The sequence below is a fragment of the Apis dorsata genome, unplaced genomic scaffold (assembly GCF_000469605.1).
Source record: "Apis dorsata unplaced genomic scaffold, Apis dorsata 1.3 scaffold_270, whole genome shotgun sequence".
NCBI lineage: Eukaryota > Metazoa > Arthropoda > Insecta > Hymenoptera > Apidae > Apis > Apis dorsata.
In genome coordinates, this window is record NW_006263548.1 from 304,972 (window position 1) to 316,073 (window position 11,102).

The 11,102-nt window shown below is 28.9% G+C and overlaps 3 protein-coding genes across 4 annotated transcripts in view; 2 read left to right on the forward strand and 1 right to left on the reverse strand.

The window, feature by feature from the left end:
• Positions 1–425, forward strand: part of LOC102672944 — a 4,969-nt gene extending 4,544 nt beyond the window's left edge. Inside the window, exon 3 of the mRNA XM_006616756.2 lies at positions 26–425. Within this exon, the coding sequence (XP_006616819.1) occupies positions 26–243 (218 nt within the window). The 3' untranslated portion in view covers positions 244–425. The remainder of the gene's footprint in view (positions 1–25) is intronic.
• A 2,258-nt stretch (positions 426–2,683) lies between these two features.
• On the forward strand, positions 2,684–7,634 carry LOC102672809. Its single transcript, XM_006616755.2, has 3 exons — positions 2,684–3,074; positions 4,882–5,040; positions 6,499–7,634. The coding sequence occupies exons 1-3, from the start codon at positions 3,014–3,016 to the stop codon at positions 6,735–6,737; spliced, it is 459 nt and encodes a 152-aa protein (XP_006616818.1). The 5' UTR covers positions 2,684–3,013; the 3' UTR covers positions 6,738–7,634.
• Positions 7,635–8,988: 1,354 nt separating this feature from the next.
• Positions 8,989–11,102, reverse strand: part of LOC102674132 (protein spaetzle 3) — a 13,184-nt gene continuing 11,070 nt past the window's right edge. For both annotated transcript variants that reach the window (XM_031510975.1, XM_031510973.1), the window contains 4 exons: positions 10,477–10,770; positions 9,648–9,773; positions 9,326–9,570; positions 8,989–9,243 (listed from right to left, as the gene is read on the reverse strand). In XM_031510975.1, coding sequence (XP_031366835.1) covers positions 9,378–9,570; positions 9,648–9,773; positions 10,477–10,770 — 613 coding nt within the window. In that variant the 3' untranslated portion in view covers positions 8,989–9,243; positions 9,326–9,377. The remainder of the gene's footprint in view (positions 9,244–9,325; positions 9,571–9,647; positions 9,774–10,476; positions 10,771–11,102) is intronic.

Sequence of the window (11,102 nt, forward strand, 5' to 3'; positions counted from 1 at the left end):
CACAACTATTTCCTTAATGATGCAGATGGAGACGTGCTGGTGACGGTACGAGGTTGCGTGCCGTCACGAGAAATCGATGGATACTGCCAACAAGCGGAACATTTTCCAGGATCCAGCATTAAGTGCTCCTTTTGCAATGACTACGCTTGCAACAGCCAAAATTCCAATCGTGTTTCGAACAATTTAATATTGATAATTTTAACTTTGATTCCTTCAATAATTCCAATAATATACGTATTTTAACTCTTCTTTTTCTTTTTTTTTTTTTTTTATAATAAAATGGCTGATTTTATATTTCATATTTTTATAAAATAACTAATTAGAAATGGAATAAAATTTAAATTAACTTTTTAACTCGAATGAATATTCTCACGATTCTGATTCTCATCGAATATTTAGAAATATTTCTTTTAAAATCGAAATATAAAAAATAGAAACGAAATTTTATTACTAAAAATCGAACATTCTTTATATTAGAATCTAATTTAATTTTGTTTAACTTTGATTTGACAAAGACAAGTTAATAAAATTTTCCAGACAACAACGTCAAACCTTTTTTCCCTGAAAATTAACAAAATTCTTCAAAAAAAATTTCTCTTTCTTTTTCTTCTTCCCATATATTCACAAAATTCTCTTTATAAATCGATAATAAAATTTTCAAATCGACTTATATTTCCAAATCCTCTGTTCAGAAATTAATAACAATTCTCTTGCTTCCTTTTTCTCGATTTTCGCATCATAAATCATGATTATCATCATCAACCCCCATTCGACTCGCGAAAAGACGACGACGATAAACATCGATTGACCGGAAAAGGCTGTTGACTTTCAAGCGAGAAATTAAATGGTTTTATGAATGAACAGGGAGACAGTGTAACCTTTGTATCGATGATGCTGGTGACTTACGTCCCGACCAATACCTACAAGGATCGTGCGTACGCGTGCGACGCGCACACATTTACGCACGTTGGGCGCATCTGGTTGAAGGGGGAGGGGTCAAATGCTCGAGTCAATTCGGTAATGTCTCGCGGGGTTAAACGATGACCCTCTGACGAGCAGCCTTCCTTAACGAGTCGGCAAGCCTCACTTTGCAATCCTTCTTCTTGTTCCATATCTGTATTCAATTCGTGCAGCCACAATCATTCCAATGAAATTCGTTTATTCAATATTGTGATAATATTATGAATGTTTATTTAATATCGATTGAGTCCTCGATTTTTAAATTTAATTTTGAGACTGAAAGGAGACTTGAAAGATTTCCTTTTTCTCTTTTCTTTTTTCGAATGTTTTGAATTTCCATCCAATAGCGATGAAAATAAAAAAAGGAATATTATATTGAAACAGTTATTGAAAATATATATATATATATATTTTTTAAGGGAAATTTCGATTTTTCTTCGAAAATTAATTAATTAACAGAAATAAAATATATTACACGTAGTATACATCGAAAATATATTTTTATACGTTTGAAGTTTCTTTTTTCTTTTATTCTTTCTTCTTTTTAAGAAATATTTTCTTCGAACTCTTCAAACTTGGCCACTACACGGTCACAGAAATAAAGTAATGCATATACTTTATCCTATCCCACAACTCTGAAAATAAAGGAGAATCGTGAGTTATTAGGTTATCATAAAATAGGAAGTGCGAAACAACTTCGTCCCAAAACAAAACTATACAAAGACTATGAATCTTTACAAATCTTTCAAGATTCAGAATCAGAGTAAATCCTCGAATTCCAAACAATCATATTTTTCCAGCACGAAGCTCGTAAGATCCCAAAGAGAGGGGGAGGGCGGAGGGAGAGTCCCATAATTGTTCTAACGAGTCCAATGAGGGTCCCTGAAGAGCAATGCCGCTTTCCTTTCTCCCTCCCCCTCGACTCATAATTACCGTTTCGCCTGTTCCCCCTTTCTCTTCTTTCGTTTCTCGCCGCTTCACTTTCCACTTTGCGAATTTAATAAAAAATGTTCGTGAAATTAGTCGACAATAATAATAAATAAAACAGTCAATTTTCGTTTGAATAATTTTTTTTCTTTCAAATAAATTAATTATAATTGATTATAGGAAAAACCAGCGTAATAATCGAATAAACTTTTCTCTTTAATAATTCAAAATAAAATTTGTAAAGTTTAAATAGAGATTTGTCTTATTCTTCAAATATCATCGTGGATATTTTGCATTTTCTGTAAATTTTTTTTTTACAGTTGAATTTTGCAAGAATGCATAAATTAATCTAGTTATTACTTGTTTACATATTTTTCTTGACATTTTTTAATTTTTTTGATTGATTGTAATAAATCATCCTCCAGTATTACTTTCACTATGCTTTCGATAAAGCTCCACCTTTAAAATCTTCCAAGTTTTGAAAAGTTTGAGAAATTCTTCTGTCGACTAATTTGAAGCAATCTGTCAAATGAATTATTTATGAAATTAATAATTTTCATCGTCAGAACTAAAAAACAAAAAAAACTTTGAAACTGTATCTCTGCCAAATTATCCCTAAATATTTCTGCAACCCCCATAATTAATCTTTACTTAAAACGTTTCATCTAAAATTAATTACAAATTACGTAAAAATAAATTATCACTCGTCACTGCCTACGCCACGTAACAACTACGATCTACGCTACGACGTAAAAAAAAAACAATAATGCAATAACATTCTCGTGACGCTAAAAGCAACATTGTTCGAAAAATTTTAACCAATTAATTTTTTTCTTACTCCTACTTCCTCGACTCCTTTAGATATCTTATAGAGGGTTATTAATGGCGCGTGAGTCGCGCGTTTATTGGTCCATTCCTTATGCCTCAAGAATCGAGGAGAAGGAGGACGTCGCCGTGTACACGGACGGACAAAAAAGGGGGTGTTGGCTGTTTCAGTAACGCTGTGAACAGTGACGCTATCAGTTCCTCTCTGCCTATTTCTGAACCATCACATGCCCCAATATAGATTTCGTGATTGGTGTTGATCGATTGTATCGAAGAGGATATCTTGACAAGTAGTGGAGATATGTCGTCGACATTGAGTTGGATGTTGGTCGTGTTTGGCGTGATCGTTTCGATTCAATCAGGTAAGTCGACGTAATAATTTTAATAATTTTATTTTAAATTTAATTCTTTTTAAGGAAGAGAGAATTAATTAATCGATTGATCTTGATCTCTGAAGAATTTTTAATTTTTCCCGCCAAATTATTATTATTATTATTATTATGATCATGTTCGATAAGTAAAATTCGAAATCGAAATTTTGTGAATTTGAATTTTTAAAGGATGATTATCAAGTGATTTTAGATTTAGAAGAGATAATAAAAATTTATGATCGAGTTTTTTTTTAAAAAAAGAATATTCGAATTGTGTAACGAGTGTTAAAGTTAACTTAAAAACTTGAGAAAAGTTTTTGAAGAACTTTTAATTCTTGAAAATTTTGTAAAACGAATTTAAATTTTAGAAAAGAATAATTTAATTATTTATTATTCTTTGGAAAATTAGTTGATCTTGATCTCTGAAGAATTTTTAATTTTCCCGCCAAAATACACGTTCAAGTTTACGAATTGAATATGATGTATGTGATTTGCGAAGATATTTGATGAAAGAATTTGATATACTTGTTTCTTTCCATTCATTTTTTTATCATTGGAATTTTGCAATGATTTTAGTTATTATTTTTATTTTAGTTATTATTATGATCTTATCGATAAATAAAATTTCATGAAAATTTGTGAATTTGAATTTTTAAAGGATGGTCATAAGTGATTTTAGATTTTAAAATCATAAAAATTCATGATCGAGTTTTTTAAAAAAAGAGCATTTATGTAACGAATATTTAATTTTTATTAAGAATTAAAAAAAGATAGTTTTTAAAAACATTAAATAAAATCGTTTTTATGGAAACGAAAAAAATTGTGAAACGAATTTAAATTTTAGAAAAAATCGTAATAAATTTATTACTTTAAAAGAGAAGCTAAATCTCTTAATTTCTGAAGAACTTTTAATTTTCCCGCCAAAATGCACGTTCAAGTTTTCGAACAATTGAATCTGATGATTCGCGTGATTTGCGAAGATATTTCATAAAAAAATTTCATCCATTTCTTTCCCCCTCTCCCTCCTCTCCCTCCCTCTGCTACGGAATGTTTCGAAAGCAAATATTCGAAATTTAATAACGAAACGGGTGAATCAGAATGCGATGGCAATGACGATAGACGATGATTCGATAACAATGGCAGTTGAAATATGGCAGAACAAAGCATTAAGATAAAGTTATTACGTCATTACATTCATTAAACGTTAAACTCGAACATTAATATTTCTTTTGACTCGTTTGGTCCACTTACGACTTTAATTATTGTTTCTATTTTCTCATTACGCAATCGACCATTGTTATCATCTTATCAAATGCGTTATCAAATCATTTATTGTTACTTGTTTTTTTTTTTTTTTGTTTCTCACGCGGTAAAATAAATTAAATATGATCGTTATTAAATCGTTACGATCGATTGTTCCATTCGTAACACGAATTTTCATAATTTATAAATTTTAACACGTTTTGTAAATATTCTTGATTTAATGCAGGTATATTCCACTTCTATGTATTTTGCTGTAGCAGAAAGGAGAATGACTAATCCATTGGAATATTCCATAATATTGTTCGAAACAGACTTTTCAATATTTCTTATTCTAAACAATATGATAATATAAAATATTATTGGATCTCAACAGTTCGATGTACACACGATAATATATGCACGTTTAATTAAATTTTACGCAATTGATTGGCATTAAATTAGATTCAGAAAAATGAAAACTTGAAGTGATAAATTTATTTGTTGATATTTGATGATTTTTAAAATTTAATATATTTATTAATTGATGATTGAACAGGTTCAGCTTTACGATGTTGGGATTGCGCTTCCAACACCAACCCTTTATGTGGTGATCCGATGAACGTCACTGATCATCATGGCACATTCCATACAAAAGTATGCGAATCTGGAACTTACGAGACGTCGAAACAAATTTGCCGAAAAATCGTGAAAAGAGGTAACAATAATTGTTTTAACAATAATCCCCAACGAATATCAAATTAGGCCAAAAGATCGAGAATCAATTTTCTCGATAAAAATTAAGAGAAAAAATTAAATTAAAAATTAAGGAAAATAATTGGTGTTTATACGAGGAAGGAAGAATATATAAAAAATTTTTGCCAACGAAAAATGCATTTTTGAACGAATATTGTAGCATTGAATATAAATACGAATACTAAAATCCAAATTCTTATATTTTTTTACACTTAAATTATCCTTATATTTAAACCGATATTAATTTTATATCATTCGTACAATTATATATATGATTCTACAATTAAACATTTAAATATATATTCTACGATTTAAAAAATAAAATGAAAAAATGAAAAACTTCCTTTGTATATTTACACGAATATATAACAAACTCGAGACATCCTGTTTAGTCATAATCATAGATATATATGGATGTTCTCAATTCTTACATCAGGGATGACGTACATACGCTGTATGAAATCATAGGATAGCGTAATCCATCGTCTTCAAGTTGATCGCCACGGTGCATTGTGTTGCGTTTGTGAGTCATGGCACGTGCTTCTACACCATAATTGCGATAATTACATATTGACAAGGTCAAAACCGCGCCTATGTCATGGAAAAATCACTTAATGTCATGGAATCACAAATATTGAGGTTAATCGTGTAACTCGAATCCTGGATTTAACGAGTGTAAAAGATTAATTAAATTTGCATAACCGTTAAAAAATATCACTTCTCCAAACATGAATAAAAGTGTAATGATATTTTAAAATTCGATCAGGAATAATTTGTAGAAAATTATCAGTTTAATTTCTAATTTTTTTGTGTTTTTTGCAATGTTGATAATTTTGCAAATATAGAAATCAAATGTTTCAATGATTTTTTAGTTTGTATAAGTTGAATAGCTTTTGTGATAAATTTCTCAGATGTATCGTTCGTAGATTCTAATCCTGGATAGATTTCCACGAGATCCAAATTCATTCAAATAACGCAATGTTTCGTAATTACTTCCGTAGTTTGTTGGTGACATTTGGAATCCCAGCTGTTACACAACCTGTTGCACCAGATCGTTCAAACGTAAACACAAAAGGAAACATGGCGTATAGCGTGCTAATATTCGGTTACACGCATGTGAATCGGAAGTTATGCATATGTTACGTCTGTTTCTATGGATATTTTGGTTATGGATTACATAAATCCTGCAAATCTGCCAATAATTTCCCTTAATGTCACGTTGCAATCGGAAACTAACCATTTCACGACTCGATGACATCGTAGAATTGATCGATCGACATGCATAAATGTCAACATAATTGCACGTATACTAACGTAGTGCAATAAGAGAACACGATGATTCGTAACAAAAGATAATAAAAAATTTCTTGATTCTCGAATAAATTTTTTGAACTTGATTTAATTTTTTTTTTTCTTACAGAAAATGGCGAAAGAGTGGTGATTCGTCAATGTTCAACACCGAACGTCGATGAAGCAGACATTGTGGATGGTTCTTGCAGCGCAACCGCGACTTCAATTCGAAATTTAATGGAATGCTATATTTGCAGCACAGACCTCTGCAATTCCGCAATGGGAGTATCGGTTACACAATCTCTCTTCATGGTCACGTTGACTATTATCGGCTACCGTTACCTACAATCGAAATACATCGCCCTTTAATGAAAAACTTTAACCTATACACATTTTCCACTTTGAAAAATAACCGCGGAGTAAGTGTGCCATTTTAAACGATCTTAAATTATTACTATCTTAAATTATATGAATTGAAACATAATAATGAAATGTTCGATTATGGTAGTTTTGGTTAATAATTAATTATCAATTTTAGAAGTCGTTTCGAAATGATTTTAAATTATACGAATTGAAACGAAGGTTCGATTATGTAGTGTTCATTAATAACAAAATTATTGGTATATTGGTAATAATTATTGGTAATAACAAAACTATTAATTACTAATCCTAGAGAGCGCAATTTTAAATAATTTTAAATTCAAAAATAGTAAGAAAAATTCCAGTATCGTAATCTTGATTAATAATCAAATTATATATAATTGGAAATTAATTAAATTTTTATTCGATATTGGAGAGAGCGCCTTTTTAAAAGATCTTAAATCTAACAATGTGTTAATGCTTCGTAAATAAATTTTATCACATGTAATTTACTTCTTATCGCGATTATAACCATTTTTTTGGCCAAATTATCGATTAAATCGCTATTCTAGACATGTGTATCTATTTGAAAATCTTATTAAGATGATAAAACGGTGTATTAAAATGATTTTAAGCGCGCACAAGTTTGTTAACTATTTTATAGTTAGGCATAGTTCGTTAGTCACGTATTAAGTAGAACAAGTTGACATATAATGGAGTAGTTGCATCACCGTGCTGAAAGCTTTATTTAATCTAATCGTCTATTTAACGATAACACGATTTCCGTAAAAAAAAAGTAAAAATAAAAAAAAATTTATATTAAATGAAACGATGATATTTTTGTACAATGTGTATATAGATTTAACACGTGTGACGTGATTGTATAATAAAGGATTGTTAACTCGATTTTACACTTTGTAATTACGTAGATTTGCAGCCTCTCGAATACTTGCTTTCACGTCACCATTAATAATTCTTTCCGATTCTTTTCTATCGATTTTTTATTCGAATTTTCTTCTCTCGTTAACTTTATTGGTTTAAGCTTTGTCGTTTTCATTTTTTAATCTTGTGTTATTTATGTAATTTTTTTTGTAGTAATACTACTTTAAGCTGAAAAGAAAAAACGAATGAAAAAAGTAGCTTATCAGGAATCCGTCCAATGTATAAGATGATACGAAATTTTGTTCTTTCATTTCGCATTATCTGATTAAAAGTAGTATTTTTTTATATTCCATTAAAATTCTTTAATTATTAGATTCGTAGATTAGACATTATGCTTTTCATTGCGATTGAAATTTGCTTTCATTATCGATTTTTTTTTTAATTTATTTGTTAATATTAAAAACAATCAATTTTATTATAAATTTTCAAGAAATGATAATAAGAATTTATTTTTCATATTTACAATTTTCTCTACTATAGGAAAATATAATGTATAATGTATATCTATTTCTAAATTTCATTTTCTATCATTTGTGTATAATACTTAATAAATACAAATTACTATTACATTTATACATTAATACTCACATAACATTATAATTAATATATTATAAATGGTTTATATAAAGTTCATGGTAACGTTTAATTTAAAATTAAAATCGATTCTAAAAATACATAATAACATAAAAACAAAATTATAAAGGAATATCTTTATAAAAGTAACTGCTCAAAAAATATTTTCTCGATTGTTACAAGAAGATTGGAACAACGATTTACTTAAAACTAACTTTACTTACAACTTATTTAAAAAAAAAGAAAAAATTATGAATGATGAAAATGAAAATCGCGCAGCAGAAAAGCCTCTTTTCGAAATTAATAATTATTTTGCTTATCAAAAAAAAAAAAAAAAAAAAAAAAAAAAAAAAGAAAAACGTATAAAAGTATCATGAAACGAGTTTTTCTTGTTTTTCACATTTGTGCTGCACGATGATTTGATATGCTTGATATTTAAGTTGATTCATGAGTACTGAGTTACAAAAAAAAGATTGAACAAAAATCAGAAAAAAAATGAGCAAATCTTTTGACAAGTTAAAGTCGAAAAGAATATCAAGTTATTTAAAGAATATTTTACTACAAGACGTTTTTTTTTTTTTGATTCTTATAATTACTTGCTATTCTTTTCTTGTATTTTGCTCCAATTTTATATTATTTCTTACGTATATATATTATATTATTTCTTATCATTGAATATAATAAGAATATTGAATGAATTATTATACTAGTTACTATTAAACTAGTAAACAATATTAATTCTTGCAACTAATATTGATGGAATATACAATATCACACAGTATCGATAATTATTGAAAATTCTAATAATCTAATTTATAACCTAGATATATACCATTAGTTTATTTATTCCTTATATTAATATGTGACAAGGAATAATTTCTCCAATACTTCCTAATCACACACTGTATCACTCATAAATAAGTAGGATCTCAGTGATGAAATATACATGAAAGAAAACTAAAATGGCAAATATGTATCCTACTACAGTATATATTCTTCCGTTCTTTCTTTTTTTTTTTTTTTTAAATTTAAAAAAAAAAAAAAAAGGGAAAAATATAAATTGGGGAGGGAAAAATTTTTCCATTTTTTTTTTTTTTTATAAATTGCAATCAAATCACACGTCGAGAAGTATTCTTAATTTCGATTATTCGACGATGGAAATTTGTTAGCAACCGGTTCACATCTGCACACACAGCAAGAAGGGAAGAGGAACCAGTCCATGAAGATACCTTTGCAATCGTTATCAGGGTCGTAGGCGAGCAATCTGTGCCATTTATACTTTTGCTCGCAGCCACAGTCGCCGGTGCACCGATTCGTCTGGGTTTTCCTGAAAACAGGAAACTTTCTCGAAGAAAACTTTTATATTCTCAAATGAAAGTTAAAAGACGCGAAAAATATACTTACGAGCAAACTTCTTGGTGAATGGCTTGCTCAAAATGCTGCGTGTTCACGATGGCACGAATCTTTCCAGCACTGTTGCTTGCCCAATAGGGCGTTACTATTTCCACCTTGGACTCGCATGCATCGATTCTGGAAAATTTTTTAATTCAATGCACAAAAGTTGAAAAATCTCGGTGGAGGATATTAACTTTTAATAAATACAATGAATGATTGTAAAATGCAACGAAATAGAAAATGGATTGAAAGAAAAATTACGTGAAAATTCTGATACGTTTGAAAAATTCTGTTTCATAATTTTTTGAAAAGCTCGTCACTTGCATTGAATGCGAATTTCATTTGAAATTTTCTCGTTTTTTCGCAAATGAACATTGCATTGAGAGAGAAAATTCTTTTATAAAAAATTTATTTTCAAGAGTAATTTTAAAAAATTCTATTCTCGAATTTATTTGCACTTTCAATATAATATAATTGAATGATTCTGACAAATATTTCTTTTTATTTTTAAAATCATTTGCATTAAACGTGTAAGGATTAGAATTTTAAAATTTGAAACTTTCCATTAACTTACTTAATGTAAACTTTTTTGAATTTTTCAATTTCAAATGAAAAATTTATGACAGAATAGGAAATTCTCGTGACACGAAAATCATTAAAAGTGTAAGTATTAGAATCTTGAATTTAAGTTTTAATTAAATTAAAACTTTCCATTAAACTTAATTAATTACTTTTTCCTTATTTTTGAAACTCTCGAATCTCAAATTCCTAAACAATTATATTTCTGGTTTGAAAAAATATTAAATTTTCTCCATAATTTCCAATAATTTGTATATACCTGCCGCTGTCCTTATGATTTTTTCCAGGAGACTGTCTAGGGTTTCTAGTTTTTCTCACATTGGCGAAAAATGAGTCACCATTAGCCTCGATTTCCGGATCCAATTCGTCCCGGAAATTGGGTCCACCATCAGGTATATCGTGTTTCACAGCTTCTCTACTTTTCCTTCTTCTACGTGTACGATGATGGCCAGTCTCTCTCGTTGGTGATCCGTATCCCGAACTCATTTCGAAGTCACCATACATTCTCTTCATTAACGCCTTGTTTTCGTCGATGAAACGCTCTATCCGCTCTCTAAAAAAATATATATATTTTATTATGTTTGTTTTATTATCTCGTGGACATTCTGCTCACCCATTACAAGCCTCTTAATGAGATATTTATATCGTGATTAAGAAAAATTTAGATCTCTTGATTTTTCTTTTTTAACTTAAAAAAAACCAATGTTTTTCTATAATAAGATAAGTCATAACTTAACAGCGGATCTTTATAATTTAATCTCATAAATTAACAATTAAATAAATAGAGTTTAAATAGAAATTATTATTCTTCTTATTCTTCTTCTTATTATTCTTCAAATATCATATGTATATATGTATTATACCATTTTATTTATTTTTTTTTTT

Excerpts from the sequence above, each read along its gene's own strand:
- LOC102672809 (XM_006616755.2), top strand. The coding sequence starts at position 3,014 with ATGTCGTCGACATTGAGTTGGATGTTGGTCGTGTTTGGCGTGATCGTT. Across the intron at positions 3,075-4,881 it reads GATCGTTTCGATTCAATCAG|GTTCAGCTTTACGATGTTGG; the intron begins GTAAGTCGACGT and ends ATGATTGAACAG. Across the intron at positions 5,041-6,498 it reads CCGAAAAATCGTGAAAAGAG|AAAATGGCGAAAGAGTGGTG; the intron begins GTAACAATAATT and ends TTTTTCTTACAG.